General features: G+C 45.0%; 1 protein-coding gene across 2 annotated transcripts in view; it reads right to left on the bottom strand.

The window, feature by feature from the left end:
* Positions 1-12,417: 12,417 nt before the first annotated feature.
* ATG7 (autophagy related 7) overlaps positions 12,418-17,167 on the bottom strand; it is a 241,208-nt gene continuing 236,458 nt past the window's right edge. For both annotated transcript variants that reach the window (XM_083156151.1, XM_083156152.1), the window contains one exon: positions 12,418-15,566. In XM_083156151.1, the coding sequence (XP_083012277.1) occupies positions 15,534-15,566 (33 nt within the window). In that variant the 3' untranslated portion in view covers positions 12,418-15,533. The remainder of the gene's footprint in view (positions 15,567-17,167) is intronic.

Raw genomic sequence — 17,167 nt, 5'->3', positions numbered from 1 at the left:
TTTTTAAACATGTTACCTCAAACCATATTTGATCCTTATTTTTTTGTAAGGATATCAATATGCTTATCCCAAGCATGTTTAAATTGTACTACCGTATATGCGTCTACTACCTCTAAGTAGGCTACTTGCTTCTACAACCTCCCCTTCTACACAGACTTTTCCTTTTAGATCTTTGAATTTACTCCAGGACCCGGCACCATTTAAAAAAATTGCAGCTTTAAATGATATGAATGGCTAGCTGATGTACGAGTACCGATATAAGAAATAGGCTTCATAGAAATCAATCTGAGAAATCTATTACCACCTCTCCAACCACGTCTCGAGTTTCCTACATGTAACCAATTATAAATATGTAGCTCCTAGTAGTCTTCCTTGACCAATTTAGTTTAGTACTTCTTAAAAGCTAACCGATCAGCATGAAAATAATTCACAATACTCTCAATCATGGAAATCCGGTGCGCAGTGGTATCGCATACCTCCCAACAGTCCCGATTTCAGCGGGACAGTCCCGATTATCAGGGCCTGTCCCGCTGTCCCTCCCGCGGCCGGCAGTGTCCCGCGCTGTCCCTGTCGGCTGCTAAGCAGCGGGGAATAAACGCTGTGCGCATGCGCACAGCATCTATTCCCACAGCCAGGGGGCTGGGGGCATGGCTAGAGGCTCACAGAGCCTCTGGGTCATGCCCCTATAGTGTCAAAATGGAAGCGTGGCCTCGCGGGAGAGCCGCGAGTATAGGCCACCCCCACCGAAATTTCAGCACGCCTTAGGCGCGCAACAGCTACGTCCCGCCTCTGGCACATCAAAAGTTGGGAGGTATGGTATCATGTGGTCATTTCTTTATCCAACTTCTCTAAATCGGCACTGACCTAATCTATCACCAAAATCATTAATGGAAGAGAACATTCATTTAAAATTTGGCACCACTGTTTACATTGGATCTGCTAATGGATTGGATTTTAATGCAATGCCCCTTGTTATGGTCCTCTCCTCATAATATTGTGACTGTGTTAAACCGTGGAGACTAAACTCAACTTTTCCATTTCTACAGTTTGAGAAGATCTGCAAACATCTCTGCAGGGCTAACAACATCAAAGGCCAAGGAGTTTGCATCATAAAACAAGATGGGTGAAATGTCCTTATTCTAAAATATCTTAACTTTAGTCAGGTCAGCAGAGAAGGTTGTAGCTGTATTGCTATATCCTATACAAAGATAGTCCTCACAAACAATATGGAAAAAAAAAAAAAGTGAAAAAACATTAATCCTTGCCTAGGGAATTTGTCAAAATAGGTGTGAAAATGGCCACGCAAACCGGTTTTTATTAACCCTTTGAGTGCCAACGTTACTGTAAAAGATCCACTAAAAATGCCAGCCCTAGTCACAGCGACTGTTTTTTGGGTGCAATATGTAACAAAGCTTCAATTAATTGACTTAGTTGTATTTATTTATACTAAAAGAACAGTCGCTGTAAGCGACCCTGGCATTTTTAGTGATTATTTAGATGATCGCTGACAGCAACGTTGGCACTCAATGGGGGTATTCAATCCCGGGTCACGACTGTTGATCCGGCCCAACAGCCATGACACTGGCCCATTTTTTGTTTGGTTAGACCGCAGATTACCAGGTGTAATTCAATGTCCCGCTTCGCGATCGGCGAGAAGGGGGCATGTCCGCGTAAACGGCTGTGGATTGTCGATATTCTACCGCAATTCACGGCCGAAATCGTCAAAACGGGCCTGACTGCTTTTAAAGTCGGGCCCATTCTGTAGAATGTTTATGAAATAGTTTATGTGTGTGACTTTGTGTAACATGAATCTGGATTTCCACCAAAATTCTTAAGGTTTGTATGGGTGTTCCCTGCATTGTGGGAGGTTACACAATTAAGTCCACTCCAACAGCGGCTGGTCTTACTTCTGAGGAGGAGGGTGACTGCCGGGATGCGGGCCCTCCCTTCGCTGCCGCCAATCCCAGTCAAGTCTCCGGTCCCCGGAGGGAGGGAACACCTCCCAATTGGACTGCCTTGGGGGACTGGTAGGTCGGACTTCCAATAGGAAGTCACTGCCAGTCAGAGTGCAGCAAGTGCAGTCTCACAGATTGCATCTGGCTTCACCTATTCAGGGCACAGTGGTGGATTTTTAATGGGGGGCTGCAGCTCATAGGTAAAAACTGCCACTCCACATAAATTATAGTTCTCTATATGTTCTAGCAGGTCTGATGAGCATGGGATAAAGTAGTTCCTCCATGACTTATAAACCCTCAGATCTTGCCATTACGGAAACTGAGATAACTACAAATGTAAAATAAGTTAAGTGCATCTTCCAGTAAAACAATATATAAATATATAAATACATTTGGGGCAGTACAGATGGTGTAATAGTTAGCATTACTGCCTCACAGCACTGAGGTCATGGGTTAGATTCCCACCATGGCTCTAACTGTGCAGAGTTTGTATATTCTCCCCTTACTTGCGTGGGTTTCCTCTGGGTACTACGGTTTCCTCCCACAATCCAAAAATATACTGGTAGGTTAATTGGCTCCCAACAAATTAACCCTAGAATGTCTGTGTGTACATGTGGTAGGGAATATAGATTGTAAGCTCCACTGGGGCAGGGACTGATGTGAATGTTCAAATGTTCTCTGTAGAGCAGTCATTCCCAACCACGGTCCTCAAGGCACACCAACAGTGCAGGTTTTAGTGATATCCAGGCTTCAGCACAGATGGTTTAATCAGAATCACTCAGGTACTAATTAAGTCACCTGTGCTCAAGCCTGGATATCACTAAAACCTGCACTGTTGGTGTGCCTTGAGGAATGCCTGCTGTAGAGCGCTGCGGAATATGTGTGTGCTATATAAGAAACTGTTAATAAATATATAAATGTTTAGTGCCCTTTAGTATAAACCAATGTGCATTTCGGATTAGTGGCTCTTTAACAGCAAATGTCTGTACTTTTGAACCCCACCGACATTACATAAAACCAGTGTTTGGAAGTATCTAAAAGGCTAATTCAGAGTGGAAACAATCCCAGGTCTATTTATAAGCACTCACAAATTCAGCATTTCTTTTGGGCAGATTATTTATATCACTCTCAACAAAACGTCCTTTCAGGCGGGCTCGGAGAGTGTTCTACATCCCTGAGAGCCTCTCTGACGTGGGATTATAACAAAGATCTATTCTGTGTCCTCTATCTATTAATGTTTCCAGTCAGTTACTGTATGTGTGCTATGACTAATATCGCACAAAGCCCTTCCAACGATTCCATTTAGTATGTGTCATTTCAAGCAACAAATACAAAGTGCATCAAATCCAGACCATAATTGTTACAGCATAATAATTTACCTTGCTGAGTATACGACATTACCTTACCCCAGATACAGACCCTTCCTAGACATACAGTGTAGAATTATTCCGGCAAGACAGACACATTCAGTCAACTTCTTTACCCATCACAAGGTCGCATAAAACCGGTAACAATGCATTTATAGAAAGACAGACTGTACATGCAAGCCATTACATCTGCAATAGGATTATTACACACAGGATTATTACACGTACACAGGATTATTACACATACACTTGGGTTCAGTAGGATATAGACAATGAGTCATTAGACACATTAACTAAATATGACATACAGTATACGGGGGTTATTCTGTTTGATACGGTGGGACCGTATGCGGGCAGATCAGTTGTTTTTTCATCTGTGCACGCGTATCTTTCGCAATGCGCATGTGCTGTGACCGCACACCGCTCACGGACGGGTCTCTCTGTTCGAAAAAAACTGTCCGCAAGAACACGGTCATTGTGGGCGGCATGTGGGCGTTTTTATGGGAGCGGCCAGAATAATGAGGTAAACTGGGCGTAAACATGGGCATACACGGGGGTGTGCACACAAAATGCACGGTGCCACAACCGCCTCGATCGGTGAACTCACCGTGCATTTTGGACCAAAAACAGGTGGATGCCAAAGATAGCTCCACCCCTAGAGATACCGCATGAGAGCGGACGCCTGGGTCTGCTAATTAACGCTGATTACTACTCAAACACATACACCTGAATGTAATAAGCAATGCTGCAGGCTATTAAGTGAAAACCATTATTTCACTACCTGCAAGCCACACACAGCCCTCAAACACATTGGAAGCTTATCTTTCTATACTTCTCTACATGTAAAGGTTGGTATAATTTTAGGTAATATTCGTTCTATGACCTGCTTATATACAGTATGTCAAGGTAGTTATTTTATAACCATCTACGGTACTTGTTTCCTAGCACGGCCACACCGATTTAGATCGGGGTGGTCGTGTCGGAAAAATCGGGTCGATCGCATCGCATGCGATTTGGTCGCATGCGATGCGATCGACGCGACCGACCGATTTTGGACCCGATTTTTTTCATTGAATCCAATGTAAATTGGGTCCCTGGGACCCAATTTTACATTGGATTAAATGAAAAAAATTCCCAACCCCCCCAAATGTAAGCGCGTAAACTCCATCCCACGATAGACGACAACCCGAAGCGTGGCGAGCGCAGCGAGCCCGCGAGGGGCGGCGGTACGCGTCCTCCGACCTTTTCATGCCCTACTATCCACTAGGGCGTGGAGTGAGAATAGAATAGTGTGGCGAGCGCAGCGAGCCCGAAGCGTGGCGAGCCCCGCGAGGGGACGCGGATACCTTCACAGGTAAACGCGTCCCTTCGCGGGCTTCACAGGTGTCCGCGTCGCCACGGACACCTGTGAAGCCCGCAAGGGGACGCGTATAACTGTGAAGGTATCCGCGGCCCCTCGCGGGGCTCGCTGCGCTCGCCACGCTTCGGGCTCGGTGGCTCGCTGCGCTCGCCACACTATTATATTCTCACTCCACGCCCTAGTGGATAGTAGGGCATGAAAAGGTCGGAGGACGCGTACCGCCGCCGCTCGCCACGCTTCGGGTTGGCGTCTATCGTGGGGTGACGACGAGGACATCTATAATGTGAAATGGGTCATATTGGCCCATTTCACATTTTTTCACAATTTTTCACCATTTCAATGTTAAAAAATATTTTAACATTGAAGCCTATGCAAAAATCGGGGGCATCGCGTCGCGTCGGGACCAATGTTAATGGTCCCGACCGACGCGATGCCCCCGATATTTTAACTTTCCCGACAAGATTTCAATGTTAAAATATTTTTTAACATTGAAGCCTATGGAAATATCGGGGGCATCGCGTCGGTCGCGTCGGGACCAATGTTAATGGTCCCGACCGACGCGATGCCCCCGATATTGTATCCTAGCCGGCAAAATGGACCTGATTTCAAAAGAAATCGGGTCCATCGGGGGTAATCGTGTCCCTTAATTAAGGGACACGATTACTCCAGATTGTGGCCGTGCTAGGAAACAAGTACCCCATCTACACCCAATCAGAAAGTGTTTTTGTATACTTTAAACAGCAGGACACTCAATTCACAGAAGTCGACATGTGTCAACTTTTTCACTGTAACACAAACATACCAGTTTTTTATTATGAAAAAGACACATAAAGCACGTCTAAGAGCAACAATGATGTTTTTGGACTCAATTTCTACTTGCAATGTGGCGTACGCTCAGATATACGGAAGGTGTCGGTGGGAAAACGGACGAGATCTGTCCGTGCACTTTGGCGTACGCTCTGATGTACGCCAGGTATCGGTGGGAAAACGGACGAGATCTGTCCATACGCGGTGGCGTACGCTCAAGTGTATGCCACTCCCCATTGTCGGTGTTTGTGACCGTCCGTGTGCGGCTGTTCTGTGGGCGGACTTACGCTCACTGTGAGCGTACGGAAAACGTACGGTGTGACGGACCGTACGTATGTTTCACCGTACCAAACAGAATAATCCCCAAAGTTATTAGCTGAACGTAAAGGAATCATTGAGCCTAATTCAGTCAGGCGCTTCTATGGCCATTTTTCCCTACAGCCACAGCATTGTACTTACTTTGATATGGTAATATGCCAATCCGCCAAAGCAAGTCTCAAACCTATGTGCCCGACAGTGCTTGCTTTAGGGGCGTGGCGTGTACACATATTAGTACCACTTCACATTACACCACACAATAGAGTCCATTTTTCACATTACACCACACAATAGAGTCCATTTTTCACATTACACCACACAATAGAGTCCATGTTTCACATTACACCACACAGTACCACTTCTACACATTCCACTGCAGCTGCACACAGGGTCACACTGCACTGGCAAACTCAGAGGGTTATAGTGCAGATGGGATACAGTGCAGGATACAGTGTGCATCAGATACAGTGCAGGGAACAGTGCAGGATAAAGTGTGGATTAGTTACAGTGTCGGTCTATACCAGGGGTGTCCAACCTTTCACCTTTCCTGAGCCACATTAGAAGATGAAAATTTGGTTTGGGCCGCACATAAAATAAAATAACAGTAACGATACCTGATCATCCCAAAAAAAACATAGAAAACATAGTTAACACATTAAACTTACTTGGAAATGAAGTTAGTGAGATGTTTGACATTGTTTCTTAGCCACCAATGCATCCATATTTGCTTCGATGGAACTTGTTGCAATTCTCAGTGAGTGCTCAAGGTGCTCATCAGATATTTTGGTTCTAGTTTTATTCTTTGTGTGCTTCATCCTTGAAAATAGCTGCTCACAACTGTAGGTGCTTCCAAAGAGCGATGACATGAATAAGGCATGATTGTGAAGTGAAGGATATTTTTCTCTATGAACATAGTTAAAAGCCGCCATCAATTACGGCAAAAATTTGCTAATTTATTGCAGGTCGGAGCCCGCCGGGTGTTTCATTAGGTCCCCGGTGGGCCAGTCCGACCCCGCACAACAGTGGGGGAGCACTGCGCGATAGTGATGGCCACAGCGCAATACAGTTCGACCGGCTCACCTACACTCCGCTCAGGCAGCAAGATGTGGCCTGCAGGAGCTTCTAAAATGGACGGGAGGCAGGTGAAGCTGGCGCGCTGGCGTCACTTTTGTGATGCGCTCACCCATACTTCGCACAGGCCGCAAGATGTGATATAATGGATGGGGCAGGTGAAGCGCGCTGGCATCACCGTTGTGACGTACCCCGGACACATTCCGGCCGCAAGCACTGGCATTGTAACTTGAAACTTTAGAATTTCTTAAAAAATATAAAATTGCACTTGGCCACATTACTAGCTGACCGGGGTCGCATGCGGCCCGCATGCCGCGAGTTGGACAAGCCTGGTCTATACAGTGCTGGATACAGTGTGGGTCAGATACAGTGCAGGTCAGTGGGGAGTGCGTGTCAGACACAGTGTGGGATATACTGTGGTTTGGATACAGAGCATGTTGAATAAAGTATGTGTTTACAATGCGGGGTACAGAATGGATACAGTGCGGATACAAAGACGGTTGGATACAGTGTGGTATCGTGACTTTTGGCTATAGCGCTGGTTAAAGTGCGGGGGGAGGGGGGGGCACCCGGCAGGTCTGTCCCTGATAGTTTGAGGGTGCCGGCAGTGTCCTCAGTCTGAGGGAGACAGCAGTATCGGCAGTGCAGGTGTGCCAGCAGTGCAGAAGTACCGTCAGTCTCCTTAATATGTGGGTGCCAGCAGTGTCCGCAATGCAGTCCTGAATGCAAACGGGGAGGGTGGTGCCATCTACTGAGAATGTCCCATTAAAGTCAATGGGAAACCAGTGATTGGCAGAGAGCCATGGCGGACTGCTTTCTCAGCTGCAGTCTGTCAATGGTACTTTTGAAAGTGGCGCCACGGTTTCAATCTCTATCCTGCCAGCCGCTGCTTGTTCCCTGCCCCTCATCTGCTCCTCGTGCCTCTCTATCCTGCAGTAGCCGGCAGCAGGAGGATGCAGAGCAGGGAGAGCAGCTCTATGCAGAAGCATTGTGTGAACCCTGCACCACTGGCACACACCTAGTTTCAGCCCTATTAGAATGCATTGTGAGGTGTATGCGGACACCAAATCTTGCAACTCACTGCACAGTCAGCTCAAAGTCAGGACATGTTTCTGTTTTCACAGACAATGAATGATCCCAATTGAGAGCTGGGCACAAAAACTGTAGATGGGTTGGGAGAAGTCGTTTGTTGCGCTGGAATACTTGAAGCTAATGAAATGAGAGCCTGGAAGTATACAGGCGATAGCCAAGTTCCCGACGGCCGTCTGCTTTTTTCCCTCGTGGGGGTCCACGACCCTTATAGAGCGGGAATAGAATAGGTGGCTCCCGTAGCAAGCCACGTGCCTGCAGCGTGGCGAGCGCAGCTAACCCGCAAGGGGCTTAGTTGCGCTCGCCATGCTGTCTGGGTCCGGCCAGTCAGGATCCCGACGTCAGGCTAATGACTGTCGGGATCCCGACTGTCGGACCCCTGTACCGCACCCTTAGTGAAGTGCATACCCTCCCATGGCTTGCTCTGCTCACTACGCTTCGGGTCAGGTGTGTGCGTGTACATGTGGTAGGGAATATAGATTGTAAACTCCACTGGGGCAGGGACTGATGTGAATGTTCACATATTCTCTGTCAATTTAGCGCTGCGGAATATGTGTGCGCTATATAAGAAACTGTTAATAAATAATAATACTTGGGCTGCTGGAATATTCTGAGCTAATCATCAGCAATATACTGCAGAGGTTGTCAGCGATAAACTATAAGCAGAAAAGTGAGACTGGCCTCAGCATAAGAACACAAAGCCATCTAGAGCAACAGTGATTTTAATTTAATGAGCATTTTTTTCTTTGAGTATTTAAAAGCCATTATATATTTAAAAAAATATATATAAATCTGGACATAGTACAGAATAATTTTACTGCACCGACTGGGGACAATAATAAAACGGAGACAGACATATGGGTCAAACTTAATTAATATTTTCCCCAAAAATAACCGTATAAAATTAGATTTTAATGATGCACCTGGATGTGGCTAGATGGAACAGTAAATTAAAGATATCAAGGGATTATGTTAAAATAGATTTTGACGTCAGTAGTGAGTGTTAGATTTGGCTAACATAAAGCAGGTGAGTGTGTAGGTAGCAATTATTATAACACCAGATGTTTTGACACGTGGAGAAAATCTATTCACTCTTCTAGTGCCACCGAGATAGAAACAGAAACATGCAGGGAACTCCTTTACATATAAATGTATTGCATACTTCCCTGAAGCTGTAGGGGGTCCCAAATTTTGGGGTATTACCTTACAGCGCTGGAAGAGTAGATGGCTCTCCCTTATCCTGTCTGCTTCCTAGTGAAGTGGGCAGGATTGTAGGTTGCTCACCGCCAATTTTGGGAGTTGTAGGAAAGGGGAGGGGCTAAATTAACTACCAATTAACTATTCAGCCCTGCCCCCTGAAGTGCTCTGTTTGTTTTGTTTTATTTATTGTCTAGATTAACCCCTCCCTTATACCTCTTTTGCAGTTCCATCACTCTCCAGAATTATTGCAGGTGAATGAGCAGCAACCCGGGATATTGTACAGTGTGAAAGAACCCAGTTAAAAAAAAAAAAAGGCAGGTTGAGCAATTTGGTATTTCAACTTGGGTAGCAAGCAGGGTTAAACATGGCTTGTGTTGCAGTGTGAACGGGTAATCCATTTGGTGAGCCTTGGGAGAGAGACAAAGTGGCCAGAGATAAAGGGCGGGGTGCACTAACACAAAAATGCTGTAACAACCCCATTATCTGGGTTTTTACAGAATTTTGGAATGCACTCGAACTGTATCGCTGGGTTAGCGTGATGGGGGTATCGCCGGCAAAAGCCTATGGGCTTCTTACCGTGACCTACGCCTCCCCGCAACAATACGTGCCACCTCCCCCCTCACCTGAGTCTACTGCCCTGCCCCCATACTTCCATTTCCTGGGGTAGGGAGGAGGAGTCGGAGTCCCTGGCCCTGCAGCAGCAGCCGGCCAGGTAGGGGAGGAGGGGGAGACTCTGCCGCATCACCGGGCGCATCACTAAGGGCAGATCTAACAAAAGAGCTGTCCTTTGCGATAATTATAGCTGATAGGAGCTTATTGGCTCCTATCATCCACTTTATCTCGCTCCAAATCTTAGTAAAAAGACCCCATAGAGAACAGGGTACATACTGGGGTGTGGTATAAGGTCCCGACAGTCATGAGCCCGACTGGCCGGACTCAGACAGCGAGGCAAGCGCAATAAAGCCCCTTGCGGGCTCGCTGCGCGAGCCACCTATTCTATTCTCCCTCTATGGGGGTAGTGGACCCCCACGAGGGAGAATAGCCGGTGGCCGTCGGGACCCTGAGTGTCAGGGTTTTGACTGTTGGGATCCTGATGTCCGGGAACTGTCCGGCACCCAAATACTGTATGTAGGCCAGTCGTAGTGAGTGTGGAGGGATCCTCACAGAAAATGTCAGTGTAGTATCAATTTTATGTAAGACCAATATAGGAAAATACTTTATGACTGATTCTAGTGGTGGTGTGCCCAGCATTCAGTAAAAGTAACTGAATTTTCTACTTACAGCAGTAACTGTCAGTAGAAAAATGTGAATAGATTTACTACTACGTGGCTTTGTTTTCCTGCAGAGCATCTCACCTCATCTGTTAACACACACTGATGGAAATTTTCCCACATTACATCAAGAGATACTGCATACATTGCCTGGTCACGTATCAAAAACATTATAATGTATTTATTTGTAACAAGCATCATAGCATTAACCTGCATTTCAAGATATCAATACCACACAATATATTATGTATTTGAACTCCACTTGCAGTTAGTCGTGCAGTCAGTGGCGTAACTAGAGCCCCGCAGCCCCCGTGGTGGCGGGGAGGCGCTTAGTAAGGGCACCGGGGGGGGGGTTGCGGGGCTATCGTTACCCACTGCCTCCACTTAATGCCGCCGCCGGTAGGGTCTCCCTGCTCTCCCGGCTCCTGCAGTCCTGCTAATGAATTTGACACTTAGAAAATGGCTGCACCCGTACTGCAGACCGTTTTTAAGGATGCACGGGACTGCGCATCGGACCTGACGGCATGTCAGGGACAGCCGATTTGGTCATATTTAACAGCCCTATTGGTCACAATCGTGTATGGGGCCCTTTAGTCCTGCCAGCTGCAGTAGCTGCATGTAGGCATTGGGGTGGGAGGCGTTAGAGGGCAGAACACACTCAGGGAAGGAGCAGCAGCCATAGACAAACTGCTGTGTAAAGGGTATGGATCATTCGATAGACCGAAATCAGGTCTACAAGCATTAGGTCGACCACTGAAGATCGACATGCATGAAGGTGGACATGACTGAAGGTTGACATGGGTTAGGTCAAAAGGGTCATTAGGTCGAAACAAGCATTAGGGGAAGGTCAACAGTCAAAAGGTTGACATGGGGTATTTCACTGGTTTTGACCCGGATGACACAGTTGACATGGACACTAAAAAAGTGCACTGCGTCCCCTTGCTGCGCTCGCCATGCTATGATCGTGGGGAGAGGAGAGCAACAGTAGCAGCCATGGAATGTAGCAGCCGAGAGCGGAAACAGGGGGGACGACGACACTGATACTTTGATAGGCACACATCTGTGGAGGAATCCTTAAATAATGTAATTGTCCCATGTCCCTCTGTCCTCAGGGTGCAGATAACATAATTACAGAAGACGTGCATGGGAGATCTTCAAGCCAGGTGACCAATTCCACAATTTCAATGTGACGTTATACATGTTGTCATTGAAGGGACTTATTAGAAGTATTAGTCTAGATTTCAGCCGTCATGTTCATCCCGTGCAAACATTGGTGGATAGACAGAAGTTAGTGACTTGAGAGCTCTTTAACAGTCTTTACAAAAATATACATTCTACTGTGATTCCTTATAGTACAGAATGACCAACACTGCGGCAGGCTATAGATGTCGTCCCTCTACTGAATGGCTGTTTTGTATGGTCTGTGGGCGTGTTGAATAAGAATTGGTGTTGCAGACATTTTACTGGAGCTGTTTGCAGGTCCTGGAAGCTGGAGGCTGCTCTGCCCACACGTGACCTTTTCCTATTTATTAAAATAGAAGTTGTGAGTGCTGCTAGTAGAACCCAAGCCAGTATTTCCCGGCACAGATGCTTCTCGGGAGGAAACCAATGAGTTTTATGCCGCCTCTAGAAACAATCTCTACTTTGTTCATTCATATCACTTCTACAAAAACTAGTCACATGTCTGACAAGAACCCAACAAGCATAATACAAGTTCCCACTCTAACACAACCCAGCTCTTCCCCATCTCCAGTTAATCTATAATCACATCATATTGTTCATGCTCGATGGTCACATGTTGGATTGTCTGAGTGCACAATCCAGGTCACTGTGTCGAAATGATGCCTTCCTGGATTATCATCATTATTGCTACAGTAGCTGGGGAAATGACAGGGGTATAGCTGTATATAATATTTAGTATACCTCTGGTCTTTTACCAGTTAACACAAATAATTGTTAAAAATAAAGGAATACTTCGGTTTAGTATTTAATGTTTTTATTGTTATTTCAATTGATATGAGACGCTGGCATCACGTAGCATTTCAGAGATTGGGCTACTAGATAACAGATCAGAGCCAGAGACCAACCTTACATACAGTAGATATAAAAAGCAACTGCAGGTTTTTACAAGGAAATAATACTGTGAAAAAATGGTTTACATACAATAGACATCTAGTGCTTACAGGTCACTTCAATAGAACTGGACAACCAACCTGATGCAATGAAAAATTGTGATCTTATGAGCAAGTGAAGGACGGAATTCTGGACAATAGCTTGGCGTAGCAGCGTGTATGTGATTAGGGGTGTGGCCTTAGTTGAATGAGGCATGGCCTATGGCAGAGGGGCGTGGTCTCATGTCACATTGCCCACATTTTTGCGCTTCCAGAGCAGTTGGGCAGCCCCTGGTGATCAGCCTGAGGGTGGGACAGAGGGTTGGTGTCCGAATAGTGGGATAAGCCTTGTCGAAAAAAAAAGAGACTAAATGAAATGCTCCCTTAGTGTAAATTAGACCCACTAATAAGTAATAAATACAGATACTGTTAGATATAGGGGCCCATTTATCAACGAGTGATGAAACCTGTTGTAGATTATACAACTTGTTGAATATGCTAAATAGTGCTCCAGCCAATCAGTTCCTATCAATCATTTTTTTAAACAAAAGACAGGAGATGATTGGCTGGAGTACCATTTATCATACGTAATGAGTTTTAGCACTCATTGATAAATGAGTCCCATAGTTTACATGCATTTTACTTGTCATATGTTACTAAGAAAGCCTGACTTCCGTCTCCCATGCATAAGCTGCAGGAGGTCAGTAACCATGTGATGTCACTGGCCTGCCATGTAAGTATGTCATTTTTTGGGGTGGGCTACAGGTTGTGCATCAATATATACTGTAGGCTGTTTATAAAACTCCTTGTTATTGGGCTTTAACTGCTGTGATAGTAACCAATAGGAAGTAATCTGTGATGTTGGCCAATCACAGCAGAACTGTGCACTTAATATTGGGGAGCATGAAACAAGACAATGGAGATATGTAACTTGGCTGATACTATACCAACATAAAATAGGAATGACAGTCAAAACAGTCCTGAGGCGGACAAGAGGGAACCTTCTATAGAATACTGTATAGAATAACCAAACCTAGAACTCTGTAACAGACATTGTCAGGTGACAGTTCTGTAGTACACGATATTATATATTGTAAAACAACTGACAGCACAGAAAGAGAAGCATATTAAATAGAAGCATCATAAAATGAACATTTCTCTGACAGCTTATGGAAAAACGAACCAATACAATTATTATTGTTATAAACAAACTGCACTGTTTGAAAATAAAATAAAATTTAGTGCAAATTATTTTTTTTATAATATATTGGTTAATATATTACAATATATAATACATTTTGTAAATATTTTTTTAACGTATATATTCAATGAAAAGTGTACATATTCTCATCTTCTATAAAACTGTCAAACATTACATTCATTTAAATGATCATTTTCCCCTTGTGTATATGCCACACTGTACACACACGTGCTCCCATTTGTGTATATGCTGATAATTCGGCCCCAGCCGCATCCGTCAGGGTTTTCGCATGCACCTTTCTGTCGGAACCCTGGCATCAAACGGGTTCAGGCCGTATGTTGTGGGAAGGGAGGGCCGGGAATGACAGAGGCGGAAACCATGCTGGAGAAGGGGAACGGCCAGCGTTTTATGGGCATCTCCATAGAAACGCTGGGCGTTACCCAGAGAACACAGGTGGGCCGATGCCTGATCGGGGCGGGCGGCTGACAACACAGGATGTCAGAACCCGCTCCACCTTCAGGGATTTGTGGAGGAAATAAAAGTCAGGTCAGACGGTCGGCCGACCATTAAATGATTTCTCTTGCTAGGGGTATAATGCGAGGGGATGTGTTAGCGAACACATATCCTTGCATGGTACCGAGGGGATTCGGTGGCGGGGGCAGGGAGTCCATTTAGCCAGGCGGCGTTCAGCTGCTAGCTAAGCAGCAAACGATCGCTGCTTAGCGAGCGGTACTGAATTAGGCCCATTGAGTGTTGTCTGCCTAATGAAAGAAACTTTTAGTTGTTGTTGAAGTATTAAATAATACAAATGATTATTAACACTGACGGACACTACAGCTGCAATACTGATTCGGCAGGAGGATCAGCGCATCAATACCTAGGTCATTGTCTATGTGAGGCTATGGCTTGCAGTCTCCAAGGTAATTGTAGTGCTTTCTAATTTTTAAAGTATTAAAATAACAAAAACTACACATTTGACCAGGATTTGCATAATTGTATAATTACATGAACTGTATTTCATATTTTTCAAACTGTGGTTTGGTTTTATTTTTTACCTGCATTTTAACTGAATGTAGAGACCCCAGATTATTAGTATCCCGAACACTCAACTAAACTGATAACCCTTCAAGTTTTCTCCGTGGCCTTAAAATTTCCTGAGAACGTCTAATATATCCATTTTCTAACATCTCTGGTTTAATCATTGCAATATATATATGTCCCCACCACACAAACTTTGACAGGAGCACTTACCTAGTCAAAATATTTACTATACAGTACATATAAACTCCTTACTGCCCCTGCAGGTAATATGGGCTATACATACATTTATTGTATTACTCTATAATCAAGAAGTCAAAGAAAAGCTTCATTACTACAGGTTCCCTTTGGTACATATATATCCATGCTTAGCATTGCATACGTTCTTTCCTTTCACATATATTACCATATGTGTCTCTGTTTGTAGATATGTATATTTCATATGGGTGATCTGGAATTTATCTGTTTTAATACAACAAGAATATATTTACAGGGAAATGATCAAACAAAAAGAGCATTTTTGATCTTTCCATAGCTGGTATCTGGGAATAAACTTTAGAGAAACTCATATAAAAGTAACTGTAGTGATTCAGTCTACAGTAATAAAAACTGTAGAGTCCCGTTCAAAAGAAGATTATATGATATTAAACTGAGAGATAAAAGGAGCATGTTGTACTTATTTGTAGACTGGAAAGCAGGAGGCCGATGTACCCATCGTCTATTATGCAGAGACAGAACTCTGCATTTAGATCACTTCATCGTCGCTCAGGTCCCAGATCTAGAAAAAAAAAAAGATCAACAATGAGGATTCATTCATGCATACTGCCTATTTGCCTAGCCTCCTGGACGCTGTGGGAGGCTCCCAATGTTTTGGGTAGTGCCCTGCAGTCCTGGAAGAGAAATCCACTCTCCCGCATGTTACTCAGCGGCAATCATGGTAACAATGGGAAGGGGCGAGGCTGAATGACTGGATAGCATTATTTAGCTCCATTAATCACTGACTAATAACAAGACCATTTGGCCCCACCCCCTGAAGTGCCTTAGGGCTATTTCACACGCTCCGGCTCCTTCCGGGCGGCGAAACCACGCACGGCCAAGAAGCCGTGCCTCACACAGAAGTATAGAATGGTGGGGATGTCCACAGCCCAGCAGACATCCTTTCCAGTGGTGGGATCCGGCAGCAACTGGGCAGCTGGGCCGTGGCCGTCCCCTGTGAATGGACAGAAACGTGTACATTATTAACTACTGTGTGCAGTACGGTTTTGGCTGTGCGGGGTTTAGCTGCCCGGCAGGAGCCGGAACGTGTGAACGGGGCCTTACAGTATCTCCTCTCCAGACTACTCCCAGAGAGGAGACTTACAAAGTAGGTAATTATAGTATACTGGCACATATCAGAATATGATTGGCTGATCCCGAATAAAATTGCGGCGGGAGAATTGAAAAATCCAATTCAAAATACTCAGTGGCGCCCAGTCTTTTGAATAGGATTTCTCAATTCTGCTGCCCCTGCCTGCAGCTCCCTGGGCTTCCTTACATGCGATAAATCTCATTCGATTTATCACATGTAAAAAAAATGGCACATCAAGTTCCAAATATTAAGTGAGCTCTCCCGGGGAGCTGGAACACCGTATAAGTGAACAACTTCACTCGCCATGCTTCGGGCATTGTGCCTTGCTACGCTTGGCACAATATGTTGTTCTTCCTCCACTCATCCTTTTAAAACCACATCGACCGTTTTCATGTCGACATAAAGCCCTTGTTGATCTATAGTCCAAGTCGACCTAAACCATGTTGAGATTTTATAGGTGTCGATCCCAATGTATGTCTACCGAATATAGGTCGACCCAACAACCATTTGACACAGATTCAGTTTTGAGCAAATCGGACTCCTCCCTGATGGTATTGTATTACAGATAAGTACCTGCCTGCATTTCTCCGCATTGAGGACATCATTAATCCTGACCATACCCCTAAATTAATTTGCTGAAATGCAGTCCCAAACTTGCAAGGAACCTTCACCCTTAATCCTAGTCAGAAACAGTTAGTGGCACAATACCAAAATGTTTTTTTTCTGCCACTCTGGGAAACAGATCATCCACCATGTTGTTGTGACTCCACCTGGGATTGTCATTAAATATTTGCCATATCACATACCTGAGGCAAAGTGGGCAGTGGTAATGCAAGAGGTGGAGGAGTACCTAAGCCTTCGGGTACTTTAAGATTCTACAATGATTTCCATTCGTACCCTATACCCCAGGTTGATGAGCTAGTGGAAAAATTAGCAGCGAGACAGTATCTTACCACTCTTGATTTAACATTGGAAGATTCCTTTGACTGAAGCTGCAGGGCATTTTTCAATACAAAGTGCTGCCATTTGGT

This window comes from Crinia signifera, chromosome 8 (assembly GCF_055691185.1).
Source record: "Crinia signifera chromosome 8, ASM5569118v1, whole genome shotgun sequence".
Lineage (NCBI taxonomy): Eukaryota > Metazoa > Chordata > Amphibia > Anura > Myobatrachidae > Crinia > Crinia signifera.
The sequence above is the reverse complement of the archived record's forward strand: the minus strand, read 5'-3'. Positions and strand labels throughout refer to the sequence as shown.